The sequence below is a fragment of the Aplosporella prunicola genome (assembly GCF_010093885.1).
Source record: "Aplosporella prunicola CBS 121167 unplaced genomic scaffold K452scaffold_9, whole genome shotgun sequence".
Classification (NCBI taxonomy): Eukaryota; Fungi; Ascomycota; class Dothideomycetes; order Botryosphaeriales; family Aplosporellaceae; genus Aplosporella; species Aplosporella prunicola.
In genome coordinates, this window is record NW_022983537.1 from 629,307 (window position 1) to 647,382 (window position 18,076).

The following is an 18,076-nucleotide window of genomic DNA, read 5'->3' on the forward strand; positions in this document are numbered from 1 at the left end:
AAGCAAAGAGGGCCATCCTGTCATATAAGAATACAGTCGGGTGAGCAAGGCTTACTGCGGAATTAAAGCTGTAAGAACATCCAGACGCCAGACGCGCCATGCATCAGCTGAACGCAAAGCATTCTGCAATAGGACATACACCTCGATGTAAGCCGCATATTGTATGTCTCTCCAAGCCTTGGTTCGCCCGTAGATACGCCTCTGTAAGGCGGGCGCTCCGGCTGATTACCCCAGTGGCGCAGTTACGAGTTCAGCCTTGCGATCAAAACGCTTGAGACTGATCACACGCCCTCTTTTGGCCTCACCTTGCAAAGTATTGGGCAGACAACGTATGCATGCAGAGATTCCAAGCGGTTCGGCAGGGGATAGATAACCAGGGTGGCGCAAAGAGCTGGTTGCGCCTGTTCATCCCGTATTCTTTTTTCTGAGAACTTCTGAAACAGAGCCGTCCCAGCAGCTTGCATTAAGGTCCTTCATGCTGTGCTGTTGGTGCAAGGCGCTTGCGCGGAAGAGAGTTATGAAGTCCGATAACCAAACTTGAACTTAAGGAGCCGAGGTGAGATGAGTGCATAGTATCATTATTAACGAAGAACAGGATCCTGGATGACGATGCGGCGAAGTCGATGATGGAAAGACACGGACGGTTGGACGCAGGTGGACGTCACGACGTTTATATGAGGAGCACGTCCTCCCGCTTTTTAGTGGGGCTTGATGTCGTTATTGACAAGCGAAACTTCACAATCGCACGTCGCTGTCTTTCGCCAACTCCCAGCAGGCCTGATCATGGTCGCAAGTCGGTAGCAGTGAGAGACAGACATAACGAGCGCAGTATCCACGGCTCCACCTCACCCTACCCTCCGCCATGGCGTCAACCGTGGACGCTGAGCTGCAGAAGCTCGACCCCGCCATCCCATTCCGCGCCTCCAAAACGCACCAGCACCATACCTGGGCGCGCACCTTCCACAGCTACCCCGAGCTGTACATCCGTCCACAGTCGCTCGAAGAGATCCAGAAAGCTGTCGTGCTGGCGCGGCGATGTCGGCGACGCATCGTGCTCGTCGGCTGTGGCCACTCGCCCAGCGATATGACGTGCACCTCGGCCTGGATGATGAACCTGGACCAGTATAACAGTGTTTTGAGGGTCGACCAAGAGAAGGGCACAATGCTGGTACAGGGTGGCATCAGGCTATACCAGCTCAACGGTCGCGCGAAAGAATATGGTCTCACGATGCCGAACCTCGGCTCCATCGATCAGCAGTCGATCGTCGGAGCTATGGCGACAGCGACGCACGGCAGCAGCACAAAGCACGGTCTTCTGTCCTCGAATGTACGTAGTCTGCGCCTCGTCTTATCCAACGGATCGACGGTGCTGTGCTCGGAAGAGCAGAACGTGGATCTCTTCCGGGCGGCGCTGGTGTCTCTGGGCGCGCTGGGCATTATCGTCGAAGTGGAGTACCAGATGATACCCCACACGAACATCGAATGGGAACAGAAGTTACAGCCGCTGGACTACGTGCTAGAGAAGTGGGAGAAAGACCTCTGGACCAAGAAGGAGTTCACGCGCGTCTGGTGGTTGCCGTACATGAAGCGTGTCATCGTCTGGCAAGCCGAGCAGACGGAAAAGCCGCTGAGGGCACCCAAGAGCAACTGGTACGGCGGCAGCGTCGGCTTCCACACTTACCACGTCTTGCTCTGGATCTCCAACTACATCCCACCAATTCTGCCCGCCATCGAGTGGTTCGTCTTCGGCATGCAATACGGCTTCACCAACGGCGCCGGCACAACTGCCATCGAGGAACAGCGCACTGGTCTGCTGATGAACTGCCTGTACAGCCAGTTCGTGAACGAGTGGGCCCTGCCGCTGCACAAGGGACCGGAAGCCATCACGCGCATGTCAGCCTGGCTCAATGGCGACGAGGCGACCGCACGCATCCCCTTCTCTCCGCGCGGCCTCTGGGTCCATGCACCCATCGAAGTCCGGGTCTCTGATACCTCCCCCAGCCACCCTCGTCCATTCCTCGACCCCACGGACTCCGCCGGCCCGACGCTCTACCTGAACGCTACTCTGTATCGCCCCTACCACTGTGACCCGCCATGCCGGGAGCGCTACTACGAGGCATTCGAATGGCTGATGAAGGAGATGGGCGGCCGGCCGCACTGGGCCAAGAACTTCGCCACTGTGACACATGACGACCTCAAGACACTGTACGGCGCCGACCTAGACAAGTGGATCGAGGTGCGCAATGAGGCAGACCCAGACGGCATGTTCGTCGGCGAGTGGCACCGGCGGCTGGTTCTCCCGCCGGCGTCAGAGATGCCCTACATGCCGCTGGAGGAGCACGAGGTCGAGCGGCGCGGCAGGCGCGCCGGCGGCGTCGAGTGGTTCGGCGAGCAGGCTGTGCGGAACCGCCCCAAGAGCTCGAGCTCCGAGGAGAGCTTTGATATCCTGCATGGTGCAGAGGCGGAGGCGAGCACACTGCTGCCGTACTTGACGCGTGTTGCGGATGAGGATGAGTATGAGGAGAGGATGCGCGAGGAGGTGCACGGGTCCGCTGTCAAGGGCCTTACTGGCACGCAGGTGTTTAACAAGATGTGAACGGAGGTAGGTAAATTGGGATGGTTTTTTTTGGATTCATGGGGGCATTTAGGGAGATAGGAGACGTATGTATGAATGATGACGAGTCCCACGAAGGATGTACTTTACGCAGGCAGACGTTGTTATTCATATCCCCACAGCGAGCGGTATCTTGTTGAAGCCAAACTACGTTAAGTCTCTTTGGTTTTAGAAATTAAGGATACTACACGCATGTCTACATGTCCCTATAAGTGGACAAGAATGCTCTCTACAGATTACTTCGTATCCCCACGGTGAGCGTTGCTCCGTAGAAGCCTAACAACGTCAAGTCGCTTTGAATCTAGATACTCCCTGTATCTAGGAGATGATCCGAAGTTATTGTGATTTACGAAATTCATCGGTACGGACGCCTTCTTGTGCGCACAACGGTTGGAACCTTCATGGGGCCTGAATTTCTCAATAAACGTATCCGACGCATTAAATTTTACTAACAAGGTTTGGTATCTATAAATTAAAGCAAAACAGCCTGAAACTCCCTTCACGATGCCGGTTCGTCAATCGAAGGAGGCTTTGACCCCTGCGATGGCCGATGTTTCCAGCTTGCTCGCACGACGTCCTCACCCACATCGACACCCCACCGAATATTTGATCGCCATTCGCCTTCCACAGATGAGTATCCTTCTCCTGACCTGGAGTGCTCGTCTTCTGAGCCAGAATTCTCACTGTTACTCTCAAAATTCCCGTCCTCGGCCTCAGAGTCCCACGTCCCGTCCGCCTTAGGCCACCAACCCAGACCGCACTTCTCCTTCCACAACTGCGAGTCCGCAACGCGCGCCACTTTCTCGTCGCGCAGGCGCTGCACCAGGCGGCTCTGCGCCAGAAACGACATGCGCGCCGCGATGGAGCCCGGACTCTTGGGCAAGATGGACTGGCTAGGGAAGCGGGCAAAGACCCAGGCGAAGCAGCAGGTTATGATGGCGAGGAGGACCTCGAGCGCGATGGTAGTTCTCTCGTCCTGGATGATGCGGCTCTGGGAAAAGGTCAAGGTCGCGTCGACAGCTTGCGGTGATTCGTTGTCGCCCGAGGCGCTTTTGAGGGCGAATGGCCGCAACTCCGTTAGGATTTCGGTGCTGTAGGCTTCAAACATTGCCTTGTTCGCTGCGACGAAATTCGATTCCTCCATGAGTGCTGTCAGGTTGCCGAGTTCGTAATCGGCGTATGCGGCGAGGAGTTCGAAGAAGTTTGTGCTGCTTGCTCGTGTGGGCCACAGTGATTCATTGCTGCTGAGAAGCCCGGGAGTTTCGGAGCTTGCGTCGGCTAGATTAGGTATCCCTTCGTAATACTTTGCATAGGGAACCAGCCAATTTGGGATGGCGCTTTTGTTGTACTCCTGTCTGTATTGTACAGAGGCTTTGTCGTAGCTACTGGGGTTCCAGGTTGAATCTGTAGATCGAGTATACGTAGTGTTGACATCTACCCGATTGAACGTTGCCGCACAAGAGACTGCTCTGACCCTAGGTACTGAGTTGTTGAGAAAGCCAGGATCAAGCCATCGGGTGTCATTTATACCGGGGTATTCGATGTCAACGTCGTCGGCAGTGTCATCAAACGAACCCATGACGCTGGTATCCGTATAATTGACCAGGATCACTTGAAATTCCAGGGCAGAACTCAAGTAAGTTTGTCCTTCGAAGCGCTTTTGATTTAGCATGCAGTAGTCTCCAGTAAAACTGGTGGTCCCTCCATGTCGTCTATAGTGTCCGCTCAATATAGACGACAAGTAGAATTTTTTCTCGCAATCGTCTGAGCGGCAAGCGACAGAGAACGTCCAACAGTCAGTCGCGGCGTACCTCTTCCCTCCTCTGATGCCCATGTCCGCGGTGGCACACTCGACATCTACTGCAATGGCAGGGACAGTGAGGTTGATTTGAGCTTCAGACAAGTCCAAAGCTTCTAGGCCATGTTCCACTCCGGTAAGGTTACTGAAAACCAGGTTGTCGAGGATTCCGGATCTCCGCGGGACGTTGAAAGATGGAGTTCTCGACCACTCAGCAAACTGTGAAGCTCTTTGGACATTTGAGTCCGAGTCATTGAGGAGGCTGTAGGCGCTTTCTAGATGTGTTATGAGACTGGTGTCCACTGATGGCAGTATCTGCCGGGTCGACTTCGAGAGTGTGACACTGTAGAGTCCGGCAGTGACGATCTTGATGACTGGAATGAGCAGGATTACAATCGACGAAGCTGTCAAAGAAATCCCGGAATGGACTCTTGTCGTCCGAAATGGTGCTACAACACGAGGGACATCGCTTAAGTTAAACAAAACAGCTTGTTTCTTAGACCCCTTCCACAGGCTTTTGTAGGAAGAAATAGTCCTGATGGAGCCGTCGATACCTGAACATGCGTAACCTAAGAGGACAAGTATGGCGGTCGGTGCCAAGGCAAATGCGTTCGAGTTGACATTTGTATTCTCGCAAAGGCCATTTCGTACTAGCGAAATCTTCAGGAGTATCGCGAGAGCCACAATAGTACCGATCAAAGCCACGAAAATCGCAACCCTCGAAGTCAATAGTAGTGGTACAGGGCGCCAGCCGGTGTGTTTGCGGACCTTTGGAGAATTGGGTGTAGCAGAGGCCATGTCGCCAACAGGTTGTTGACATCGAAGTGCAACTGCATGGCCTGTACTTGCGTGCAACTGCCAGGACAACGGTTGTAAATATTGGTTCATGTGGCTTTCCGTCGACACAGCTTCGTGAGCAAATGTTTTTTCCACTTGCATGTCGGAAGCAGATAAAACCACAGCTGCTGCAGCAATTGATCCCGGGTCTTCATGTAAAACAGTCTTCGGTCGTAGAAATGTTGCGTACAGGAGCGAGGCGCAGGCTATCAATACCAAAACCAGCTGAAGGGCCCTTAAGGGAATTTGTCTCAAGAAAATCCTGGGTCCTCGAGTCAACAGGGAACCAGTGACTTCACTTGATATATCTTTCCTGGCAAAGGCGCTTACAACCTGCGCCATTATATGGTTTCCGAGTGACTCTGCGTCTGACTGGAATTTATCCGGATTCTCGATATACTCATCGATTAACAGCTCAGTCTGACCATTTGTCAACAAAGAGAAAAAAGGATCAGTGTCATAAAGTCCCAGGAACCTAGATATCGCGTAGCGGAAATGTTTCCAATCCGTCTTCGGCATCTCGTCTTCGGTGAAGTTGATCTCGGTCAATGAAAAGATCTTCTGGATTTTTGCATCAAGGGGGTTGTTGAGATACAGCCATATGGCTTGCATGGATGCCCCTATGTCGACATTGGTGGTCGTTGAAATGTTGGGCCAGTAAGAGACTACCTCTCCGGTCGTTGCATTTGCTCTTACTACGGCATCCAGAACCGAGAATTTCGGAGCACAGATGAGGCCCCGAGATGATGTTATGTTGACGTCTTTCTTTCCCACTGGTTTGAGCTTTATAGCATTCGCAATAATGAAAGTTTGGTTCGTATCCTCAGAACAAGATGATACATTGAGCCAGGCTTTGAAGTTCCCAATCACAGAGGTGGCGCTGGTCGTGTTAAAAAGCTGCGCGATTGGTTGGGTGCAGTTGAGTTCGGGAATGCCGCTTGCATCAGCCTTAAGAGTCTTATATAGTGGAGTACCACCAGTCGAAAACTCCAGTGGGTAACAACTGAAGTCTGCCTGGAATGATTGGACGGTCGCTTCGATGGTCGAGTTCGGCAATACGCTTGCATTTCCTGCGAAAGAATCAAACGCATAGCCGTGCTTGGTCCAAGAAGAAAATTGGCCGTTCGGAAGACGTTCTGAAGCCACCGCTGCATAAGGTCTGGCACCGAGATGGTTGTAGGGTATCGCAAGAGTGTCGTTTGGAAGAGCCAGAGTCTGGTCGAAAGAAAAGTGTGACGTCTTTTGGAAGGTAGTGCTTGTCGATGTGAGGGCAAACAAGTCGAGCCTAGTAAGGGCGTTTGCCAAAGCAGCCAAAGCCCCGCAAAGAAAGCCCACAACTAGCGCTATGAAGAGTGCTCCGTGCTTCCTACGCGCTGCTTTTACGATCGAGGTAAACTCGATGTTGGTGGTGTAGTCGAGAAGCATCGAATGCGAGCTTTGGCTCCATTTCCCACTCATACTAGACCAAGGAGTAATTTTTTTGACGTCGCTCGCAAGCGCTTTCCAAACGAATCCGAGAGCAATTACCCCAACTGTGGGTAGGTATCTTGCAGCACGGACAGTGTTGGCATGATGGGCATCTGCTGGAAGGCCGTCGTTCCGTCTGACTTCTAAATCGAAGATTTCGAGGCACACGACAAACACCAAGCAGCAGATAGCAAGAGGGATGGCCCGAGACTTTCGAAGCATTGGAGGTACCCACTCCCGGGTTGCATTTTCGCTCATATCCTTGAATTCTTCAACATTTGTAGCACTCCCTTTGGGAACCATAGGGTGTTGTTGTTGTTGTTCAGCTGAAAAAGTGTTAGTATAGTTGCATTTAGACAAGGTAGCACTTACTTGAACTGTGCGTCATGGCTCAAGAGTGAGCTCGAACAAGCCTTTTAGGTCCGTGACGCCAACAGCAATGGGGTTAATTGAAAGCTACATGAAAGTCGGATCGGTCTCCGTGAAGTAGGTCGCGCTACTATGGGCTGTGCCGCAACAACCTGTGCCACGATAGCCATGATCGACAAAAAGCTATGACTATCGGTCGCTAAGGGCGATAAACGGCGCTTTGCTATTGGTCGCTATGGAAATACGCGCCCGTCTACTTTGCCGCCCGAAGGACCTCGTCACCATTTTCCGGTCGCAGAGGCCAAAAAAAATACAGGGGTTGTATTGCTCCGGCTCCGCTGGGTCGGAACAGCTGCCTCATCAGGCTATTGGTTGTCTGAAACACGGTGGCTCGCTTTAATTGATGGCGCTGTTTCAAAGTGGGGTCCAGTCAGAGCCCGCTGTTGCCAGTCTAGGTATAAGGTTTGGTGATATTTACCGTGACCGGTTTGCGACCGTCAGGCAGTATGGATGACTTCGTTAACGTTGAAGGCGATGGTTTTGTAGTAGTTTTCAAACTTGTTCATACCGAAATCGGCCCCGCTTTAATGTAGCATAGGAAGCTTCCTACTTAGGTACAAGTCAGCGACTGCTATTGGTATAGGCGCCTTTGTAAGTATTTATACGGTCGGACTAACGCACCTTGATAAACAGGTAGAGGCGGATTGGTCATGTACCCGCGAAAATAGGCAATAGGGCTCTTTTGCTGACACCAGCTTAGGTCGTCGAGTGGCGTAAATAAACTCCAATTTGTTGTAGAGCAGAGTATTTGCAAGACCGGCTATGGGAGAATCCCTGGAGTATGCAAAGCCCCCCTTTTCTTGTTTGAATGCGCCTTCCGAGTTGGTGATGACCGTTGAGGGTGCCTTTCATAGACACCAATTGTGTTATGGCCTGGGAAGCCTCTGGAACCAATGTGATGTTCGTGCCCTTAAGTTCGGAGGCGTGTCAACAAGGAGTAGTCTTGTTGTTCGTCATCCCCATTGATGGCACCCAACTATCGACGTGGGCCATTGCACCCAAGCACGATGTTCCTCGTCGAGCATCCTGTGCGTACCAGCCAGTATATGCTCAGGCCAGCCTTGCATAAACCAGGCGCTGTCCAGCGTTTTCAACAACGGACAAAAGTATGCGAGTAGAATGAGCGCGATGGGCTGTTTCTGCTGTAGGCAGAGAATATAATCCTCTTCCATTGTGTAGAACCAAATCATGACGACTTGGTTTTTACCCTCACCCTCGTATTTGTCGTCGCCATACTTTCCATAGGTCGCTTCGAAACACTGTGCCAGCCTTCCTATGGAGGACAGATACGTCGTCGTATTAGGATCGTTGGATGCAGTGATAAAGTCGTGAAGGCTCTGGATAGGCTCCTCCCACTCAACTCGAGGCATATTTTTTTCCACTGCAGTCGTCTGAATTGGCTCAGAGCGAGGAGGACCAGCACGCATGGGTGCCAGTGGGCCGTTGAAAACATTCCCGCCCATTACTTCACTTATTGATCGTACACCCCGGAGTAACGGAAACCATTCCGACGGCCCATTTTCACTGAAAATAAGGTAATCACCGAGTCTAGGGCCTTTAGCGAAGGTATAAAAACAGACAAGGAGGGCCGAGACATAAACAGCCTGGCAGTTGTCGGCATTGAGATGTGGCAGGAGGTCAGAAGCTTGCTTCAAGCCAATTGTCCAGTAATTTTCGGCTAGTGCGAAATAGTGATCTCGTTGATGTGGCCGAAGACGGCATAAGTGCAGTGCCGCCAGACCTAGGATAAGGTGGAGGACGCAATGATAAGTGAAACCGAGCTGCGGTATGTTTACACGCCACATCAATTCAATGTGTACGCCCTCTGCAAGAGCGCTGTATGTGTAGGTCGTAAATTGGAACAGAAGCTCTAACTGAGAAATATCCAGTTCAGGAGCCAATGTCGGCTTCGGGACAGCAGACGAAGCATCTATCGCTGGGGAGACAGGAGGGTCCCAATTCTTGCGTGGCCTGCCACGGCGCCGGCGGGTCGGCGTTGGATTTGTAGTTATGGATGATGCTGGTGAGGTTCCTGGTATGAAATCGCAATGCACTGAGAATTCGATGCAATTAACGCAGCCGGGTTTCGTCTCGTCGCACTGTGGCAGAAGTCAACACTCATCCAGTGTCGATTTCGGTAACATGCTGATCGAGTAAGATCTTAGGTTGATCTTATTTTTTGATGTGCTGAAGAAACAACGGTATCAACCACCGAAAAGGCTCGAAAAATCTTGTGGGTAGAACAGGAATAACTGAAATACAGTGGAACAAAGCGAAATATACAGTGCTGTACGTTTGGTTCCTATAAGGGAATTGAAACAACAGGTTTCAGTGCCAAAGGCATAGGCTCTCAGTCTTTTCCAAAACAGGGCTTACATCAGATTTCGGGGTTCTGAGGATTTGAATGGGACTAGTCTGCGTGAAAATAAATTTGCAAATGAGGGAGATGTTGATAATAGTGATTGACTATGAGGAGAGAACAAGAAAACTACAACTCGGAATTAAAATCATATAATTACTTACTTTGATTCTGCGTTTCTTGCAATTACCACAACCATTTCGAGACTTCTTGTGTGACCTTCTTGAAACTATCTTCTTTACTTCCTTGGAGCTCTCTCCCGAAGATGATTGTGCGGACATTGTTGCTTTGTTCCTTGAAGAAAATATGCTGCTGCGGAGCGATGCAGCTGTTCATCACGTAGCGACAACTGCGTGTTGGAATAAAATGGTCGACGGTTTCGTTGGAATAACAAAGGAAAGGAGTAATGGAATAATAGATGGTACGAAAATAGATGTCTGCGACGGCCCACTACAGACGTCGAAGAGGCCTGAGAATAACCTGGTACACCGGCTGAAAGCGTATGAGTGCAGGGGCATCTAAGCCACATTCATCGGCTCCGAGAACAATACGGGACAGAGCAAGGTGCGTGGAGAGACATATGCTTGGTGGTTGATGAGCGCGCATGTGTCGAGAGAGGTGGGCGGATCGACAGGCGGGCAGGACTCAGGAGTCGCTAGAGGAGACAAGCCTTCGCTTGCAGAGCCAATGGCGACGTTCCAGATCCCAGCCTTTGTCTCTGCTTCACGTCTCAGGGTCTCGGTTTTGCCATTTGTTACTGAAAAGAGACATACAATTCTAACATCCATCGTACTCAAGACCCCCAGTATCATGGTCATCTCAGAATGGGCCTGCGATGCTTTCACCAAGTCCACGCGGCCCAGAGGCACAGCCATACGCGCTGCCTGTCGGACTCGTCATAGCCTCCTCCACTCCAATCCGCATCATCCTCATTGCGGCATAATAACCGGTCATCTACAGCAGCGTTAGTAGGGCGTGGGGCGTATCGAGTATGTGCGATTGATTGAAGTGTCTACTCTCTCGCACCTGCTACCTCATCAGGGAAAGGTAAGTGGTTTTGGCTTGAACTATTTTCGTTGAATACGTAAATTCTAAAAAAAAAATTCGTATTCGCACATCAAAACAAACAAATGGATGTTATGTCCAATCCCCAACTATCTCAAATTGTATTCTCGTTCCTTTCAGAAATCTACAGTCTTACTATTCCAATCAACATCAAACCATGAACGTCCAAACTGACGGAACGTCTTACTCTTTACGCATATACACCATCTGGACCAGCGGCATGCGTCTTCGTCGCCTGCTTTGGAGTCGCTAACGTCCGTCACCGTGGAGCGAGATTCACCATGAAACGAGATGGTAATACTTGTATGGAGTAGAAGAAGAGACCCAGCTACGATATGCAGAGCCTGTGTGTGCTCTAAGAGCTTCTTATCTATACCTAGGACTCGGGCTAGGAGCTGGGCAAGAAGTACTTTATAGGGACTGCCTGTATCGTCCTCTGTCTCACTATACGGTGGATCTCGGTTCACGATGACGGACGTTACCGCTGACAATTACTTTCACATGTTCCGATCATGATCATGATGTTTCATCCCTATTGGCGGTAGATGTAGGAGACCATCGAGCCCTTAACACCGCCTGTCCGACAACCAGGCGAAACATAGTGGCCAAGGTCCGCGTTCGTCTCAACGAGAACCCTACCGGCATCTCGAGTGATGAAGGTGCTGTATGGAGGGAGTGCATGTCGAAGTCTGCGCAGTCAACACATTTGCATTCATCGAGCATGCTCAAAGAGGAAGTGGCTATGTTACCAGCCACGAGGCCTTTATCTATTATTTTGATGCAGCATTACGACTCATCGTCATGCTCGTTTTTATCCTGATCCAAAGCCAGAAAAGCCATCATGTGGCACGGCGGTACTGCTGCAACAGAGCATCACCGTTTCCCATGGTTGGCTAACGTCAACGATATTGGATTCGTCTCACTGACAACAAACATACCTTGCCAAGACCATTGGAATACTTGGACTGGAACTCATTCCATGCTTCCCAGTGAACAACTAATGGTAAAATTCAGCATTATATTTTTGTTCTCATATACCACTGCTTTTTAATCGACAGCCTTCATCATTTTTCAGTCGTGTTAAATCTGCAAAAGAAGGTAAATCTTACCACCAGCGAATAATTCCTCCACTGACCATTTCACCCACCTACAAGCTTCCTGATCGACCATTACTTATTCCAATGCAACTTTATCATTCAAAGTTTGTAGAGAAGCACACTGAATTGAGACGACCCGCCGCAATGACGACTACCAAAAAACCTGAAGCACGGAAAACATTAGTGATGGAAACTGTCGAACTAGACAATAATGTTTTATGGATTGCTCAAGACCATTGAACTGAAGCGAATAGTCATGCTCTTCGTCAGTGGGAAGCTACGGTTTGAGGGACGGCATGCCCACTCCTCAACGAGACACAAATGGACAACTACCGACCAAGGGCACTCTACGACATCAACCATCCAGCAAACTTCCTATGACCACGTTGATTGCAATAGCACAGCGTTTCAAGAAGAGCACGTCGTCAGCCAAGGTCTGAGTTCGGGCCGCAAAAGACAGACCACGAGACAAGGAAGCCGAGGCAAACGGGCAAGTAAAGCAAGGAGAGCAGACAGCGAGCTCCCTGCAAGACGATAGGCAAGTACCTAAGAACAGGACCCTGACCCGTACCCGTACCCGTTCCTGCGCCGCACCACTGACCCTATCATCCCGCCACCGCCCCCGCATGGCCCCCAGCACGCGCCCACCAACGCCCTCTCTGCGCAATCTCCGGTCCCTAGCCAGGCAGCACCGAACGGGGGCGTCTGCTCGGCGGCAAACCCGCCCCTCCTCCCTCACCACTGGGCCCCGAGCCGCGGCAAAGCGCCCCGAAGGATCGATCATTCACCCCCCCCCCCCCCCCCCCCCCCCCCCCCCCCCCCCCCCCCCCCCCCCCCCCCCCCCCCCCCCCCCTCCTCCTCTCCGTCCCCATGAGCGAGCGAGAGCGCGCGTGCGCCGCCCCGTTACTGCTTACGGCCGACCGCGTTGCCCGCGCGGTCAATGGAGATGCGCGTCAGCCGCGGGCGGCCGTGTGTCGATCGGCCGCTGTTCGGCGGCGCAACCGCCCGCCGCCGTCGCCGTCGCTGTTGTTAATAAGGCACCAACCTTAGCTACCTCGCCGGCGTGCCATCTTCTGTCTTACTCAAAGTAGGGGGCTCGCTGGCATTTCGGTTGCCGTCGTTGGCGCCCGCGCGAATACACGTAGCGTCATGAGCCGTCGAGTGAGGTTTATTGGGTAGGAGATGAGATTTCATCTTCGATGGCGTTGTTGGGACCGCTACACCGTCGAAGGATCAAATAGGTTGGCTCTGTGCGCAGGGCGACATGGCGGGCGTGACGGGCGGTGTGAGGCTTGTCCCCCGAAGGGCAGGGAAACCTATCTGCACGGTGGGTTTACTGCAGGTACGCGAGGGACGAGGGCGTCGAGGGCGTGTGGAGGGTCGAGCGCTTGACTTCGTAGTGTGCGCCACACCTACGCACGCTCTCATCCACCTCAACTACGTAGTATATCACACGTAACCCCGGCGCGGTAATACGCGCTGCTATTTTTCCGCTTCTATCATTTCAGACCAAGCTGTCAGTGAGTGCTTGAGTGATTTGGTTCCTACCCAAAACAGAGCCCTGGCGTCGATAGAGAGATAGGTAGATTGTACGGTCCTCCATTTTCCGCTATCATGAGGAGAGAGAGGATAGGTAGGTGGGTTGGTATGTGAACAGATGCATACACGGCGACCTAAGAGAATGCCTTGATAGCCGTATAAGCCGCCAGGCCACCTACAGCCGCCACAAAAAGCTTGAACGTCTCGGCATCAACAACAGGCGGACGCTCTGCACCCTGCATACTCTGAATATACCTCTCCAAGCGTTGCGCCATCTTACGCTTCGAAAACTCCGCTTTCACGCGCTCCTGGCCAGCCGCGCCCATACCCTCCAGGCGCTCCCGCCCCACGCCCCCCGGCACATCCAGCACCTTCCGCATGACGTCAGTCCACTCCTTAGGGGAAGCGACATTGCGTAGCCAGCCCGTCTCATCATCAACAACCGTCTCGAGGGGGCCGCCTTCGTTAGCGGCGAGCACGGGGGTACCCGCCAACATGGCCTCCAAGGGAACAATGCCGAAATGCTCATTCCGCGGAGTGTAGACGAGCAGCCGCGCGGAGGTTAGCAATGTCGCTTTCAGACTATTAGAGATCGAGAGCAGGAATAGCACGTCGATGTCATCGGGGACAGAGAGCGTCGTAACATCCGTTTCGACGGTAAGGGTTTTGAGCTTGAAGGATGACGCGAGTTCGCAGAGCTCGGCGTAATAAGATGAGTTCTCCGGCACGCGCTGATCGTAGCCGCCTGCGTTCTGTCAGTAGAGCGCATGCTTCGCAAGATTGGTGAGCGGGCCTACCGGCGATGACTAGTCGAGTGCCTTGTCGCTCCTCTGGCGTTAGTCCTGCATAAGCCCGGATGGCGAGCCCGACATCTTTCTTGCGCTCGAATCTGTTGATACTTAAGAACACGGCCTTGTTCTCCCAGAGCGGCTCTTCCTGGCTCTTAGCATCCTCAGTATCAACGCACGGGTATACGACACCGGGATCTCTCTCTCCCAGGGCAGGGAAGGCCTGCTTAAATACGCCCTTTGTGAAATTGCTGTTGACCACGATAACATCGCTGCAGCCGGTGCTCCAGCTTTCCAATAGATCAAACGGGACCCTGTACAAGCTTTTGACTTGACTTTCTCGCTGCGCCAGCAGCTTGTCCGGGAAGTGGCAATAGAAGAGGATGCGTGCGGACGAGAGCAATCTCAACAGCAGTACGCCGGCACTCAGCTGGTCGAGAAATAAGACATCCGGTTCCAATTGGCGCAGCTCGGAGGACAGCCAGGCGATTTGCAGAATCAAGTGTACCTGACGCAATACGGCGCAAAGGATGGAGAAGCGCCCAAGGATAGAGGGTGGTACAATCGAGTTGCCGCGGACGCGCACGTCCAGAGTCCCTTTGCTACACCATGAGCGCCTGATTTTGGCTATATACTTGGGGCGCCTTACCGTCGCGCGCTTCATCAAAGCAATGGCTGCTGTCGCAGTGCGAGGTGAAGATAGTCACCTTGTAGCCAAGATCCTGCAAACCCACGGCAGCGTCGACAACGAGACGCTCAGCGCCACCAATGCCCAGATCTGGGTGGAAGAAGACGACGCGCTTCGATTTGTCCGACATTGCGGGGTGAGCCGCACACCAACGTGTATAGTGATTCCTCGATGTTCAGTCTCGAGAGCGGGCTAGGTGATATAACCGCTCGAAGGGCATGCGGGCCCAGAGGTACTTTGCGATCGATGGTAAAGGGCGACCCGGAGCAAGCTGACGCACGCTGTTGGAATTGGTTGTTCGCGCTGCGAGAAACGTCCGAAGTTCTGACTAGCGATTGAAGGCCCAGGATTTGGCTATATAGGAGGTGCGGAACCCAATTCTAGAAGAACAGGAGCTGGTGGTGAGTTGGAATGGTTTGCGGCGGAAGTGTCCAGCTGCGGCAGGAAGGTTGCAGGTCGAGGAAGCTCAAGTCACACATGGAAGGTGCAGGTACGTGGCTTCGGCCCCGCGTTGCGAAGTTTAGCCGGCCTGGGGTTGGTCGCTGTGGTTTGCATTCCATGATGCGCCTCAAAATGCAAGCAGGTCTGCCTGCTGTCCTGCCGCCACACCACTATGGGTTTTACCAACGGATTTACTAACCACTGCTGCCCTTCGACGGCAGCGGGAACGGCAATGTTGGTGGCGCGGGCGAAGAAAGGATGAACATACTACCTGGTCAGTGTGAGGGGCCTGAAGGGTTTGATTGGCTCTCTCGCTTCCATCTGGTTAGATGGTGAGGGACGTTACTCGTGCGCGCGACGGGGTTCGGCTTTCGCATGGGCATGGGGCGTCTGAACACTGTTGCTTCTGGTAGAATTTTCTGTACTAGTTAGTCGTATGAAATGCGCATAGCGTCCATGCATTGACTCTTTCCTCGGGTGTTGGAAGGCTTCCTGCGCACGTAGCGACCAACGTTCGTGTATGGTGATGTTTACGTACCGTATAAAAGTCAAATGCCGACTTTGGACCCCGTGCCTGTTCCTTTAGCTCTATCGTAAACAACCACCGTGCACGCGGGAAGACAGTTGCACCGGAGTACCATCTCGCTTCACCGCACACTCATCATCAGTGCTGCATCTCAACATATGTACAGTCCGATCTCCTTTGAGCATTGACTGGTTGTGACATTTTTCTTTTTGTAACCCTAAAGGTGTGTGCAAACGGGTACGCAAAACATTGCCGGGAATACCGATGGAGGACTTATTAACGGTCTGAAGTTCTAACCAATTCACACATTGTAACCAGCCTTGAATCTTGCGACTTCGCCTGTAGTTAATAGTTATCCGGTGTGGAGTAGGTGGTGGAGAAGCACTTTACGCGGCGGGTGCAAGAGCGGTTTATTGGGGATGGATGAGGTATCAACGCTATCACGATGCGGTGGTCTGATATTTTCACCCCGAGAATCAGCAGGCAAACGGACCGACCGTGAACGGTTAATGCACGGCTATACACAGCAGCGACACGGGAAGGCGGGCATTGAGAGATCAGACATTGGCTCGTCCTTCGCATTACTGGCAGTTTTACCGCGCACCGACAACGGCGTGGAGGGCCAAGGAGACGGGTCCAGTGCCCCACGAATGAAAGGGGCGCGCGCGACAATCGTCAGCGCAAAAGCCAAAGAACGAATCGAGCTGGCTATTGAGATCGGACGTGAGCTGCAGCTCAGCCTCACCATTTGGAGTCGAAGGACCCTGATGGTGACGTGGGAGCGGCAGGTTGTTGCGATGTTTTGGCTGTTTTTGGGGCTCGTTCTGTCCAGAAGAGGGCCACGCCGGGCTTCCTGAGTCAAGCCCATGCTCATGATCTCCATTAACAGTTCCTGCTCCGACTAAGCCACTCGCCGTGCAGGAATCTGCGCGTTTCATGTGAAGGCTTGTTGCGGAAAGTGTTGACGACCGTGAATGCGAAAGTCGAGCGAGGGCGCACTGATTGGAGGTTTGCTGAGGAGTCTGCAGTCGCCTGAATACGATCTGAGGCCTGGTGCCCAACTATAGAAAGCAGCGGAAGCGCGGAGAGGAGGGAGCGGTGGTGTTCGATTGGTGGCCTCGCTGCGACTACCGTCACCGAGCAGCTGAATGACGACGAGTGGTGAGCAGATTCAACCACATCTCGTGTCCCGCCAGAATGGATGACATGTGGTTAGCTAGCATGCTTAAGTGTCTAGGGGCCAAGGCCAGACTGTTGGCTATGGCGATTAGTTGAGATACGAACTCTGCAAACGCGGAAAAAGGGTTCTGTTGATCTGCGTCCGGGATGCTGCCCACCCTTGATAAGCGATGCGATTGGCGTCTGTCAAGGACGGGCAACCGCCTCGGGACGTTGCGAGGGCTTCACACCGTTTTCCTGCCATGTTGTTCGGCCGAGTGAAAGGGAGTGCGGGCTGAGGGAGGGCAGACGTCGAGGTCCCGAGAGCCATGCGGTGAGATCTGTTTATGTTGATGGCGCAACGATGTGCCGCGCATTCCACAGCCTCGGGTTACCCGAGTTCGCGAAGTTCTTTGACGCGTGCTGTCGGCCATGCGGTGCGACGAGGAAAGCGGTGCTAGATAGAGGAATGAAACAAAACAGCTGCGAACATGGGCTGCAATCCTGCCAAGGCGCCCGCCAACACCAGGGCCACGATGCTGACGTAGGGAGGTACAGAGGGTACAGAGGGTGCAGAAAACATTCCGACAAGACATTGTACATAGTAATACTCCGAAGTTCTCGAACACTGGCTGCAAGGCTACTGCGCAACATCAGCGAGAATCCCTGCGCGGCCATTACGCGTCGCGCGCGGGAGACGAACGAGGAGCCGGGTGTGGAGAAGAGCGGAGGAGCCAAGTGCCCCAGTGCGATGTGCCGGCGCCGCACCACCGCCTGGGATGCGTGGGGAATTTGCGTGTGCGGCTTGATGGCATGTGAAGAGTTGTGAAGATATGGCGGTGGTGGCTTGTGGGCGGAACGAGATGGAAGCGTCGTCGAGAGGGCGGAGGATCATCCGGGCACCATTCCCGCTCGGGCAGGGCGGGCTGGAGGCGTGGCCTGAGGCATTTTGCGCGGAGATGAGGGCAGGCGGGCGACCCTTATCGCGGCCGGCATTGCGGCTCTGCCCTTCTCCGCAACTGTCACGCTGGCCCTCGTATTGCACGCCCCACCGACACGGGCAGCGAGAAGGGCGCACTTCCATGCCCGCTGCAGCAGCCGGGCCTCAATCGCGTTAGAGACGGGGCGCTCGCGCGCTAAGTCGGTTCCATTCGCACCGTCGCACCCCTTCTGCCGCCGCCTCCTCACTCTAAGTCGCCCGCCGCCCACCAGCAGCAGAGCACCTCCACCACCACTTTCATCACTACTCGACTTCTGCCCTGCGACCTCC

The 18,076-nt window shown here is 53.3% G+C and overlaps 4 protein-coding genes across 4 annotated transcripts; 1 reads left to right on the forward strand and 3 right to left on the reverse strand.

Annotated features, from left to right (window-relative positions):
* The first annotated feature begins 761 nt into the window (after nt 1-761).
* Nucleotides 762-2,835, forward strand: K452DRAFT_286187 (uncharacterized protein). Its single transcript, XM_033540248.1, has one exon. It carries the CDS (start codon nt 863-865, stop codon nt 2,594-2,596), a length of 1,734 nt encoding a protein of 577 aa, XP_033399073.1. The 5' UTR covers nt 762-862; the 3' UTR covers nt 2,597-2,835.
* A 278-nt stretch (nt 2,836-3,113) lies between these two features.
* K452DRAFT_307505 (uncharacterized protein) lies at nt 3,114-7,104 on the reverse strand (the record flags this gene model as incomplete). Its single annotated transcript, XM_033543076.1, has 2 exons — nt 3,114-7,042; nt 7,089-7,104. The coding sequence occupies 2 exons, from the start codon at nt 7,102-7,104 to the stop codon at nt 3,114-3,116; spliced, it is 3,945 nt and encodes a 1,314-aa protein (XP_033399074.1).
* A 725-nt stretch (nt 7,105-7,829) lies between these two features.
* K452DRAFT_169676 (uncharacterized protein) lies at nt 7,830-10,111 on the reverse strand. Its single transcript, XM_033535778.1, has 2 exons — nt 9,669-10,111; nt 7,830-9,244 (listed from the first exon to the last, which is right to left on the reverse strand). The coding sequence occupies exons 1-2, from the start codon at nt 9,783-9,785 to the stop codon at nt 8,099-8,101; spliced, it is 1,263 nt and encodes a 420-aa protein (XP_033399075.1). The 5' UTR covers nt 9,786-10,111; the 3' UTR covers nt 7,830-8,098.
* A 3,228-nt stretch (nt 10,112-13,339) lies between these two features.
* K452DRAFT_325929 (glycosyltransferase family 4 protein) lies at nt 13,340-14,811 on the reverse strand (the record flags this gene model as incomplete). Its single annotated transcript, XM_033544815.1, has 3 exons — nt 13,340-13,950; nt 14,003-14,590; nt 14,643-14,811. 3 exons carry the CDS (start codon nt 14,809-14,811, stop codon nt 13,340-13,342), a joined length of 1,368 nt encoding a protein of 455 aa, XP_033399076.1.
* Between the last annotated feature and the right edge of the window lie 3,265 nt (nt 14,812-18,076).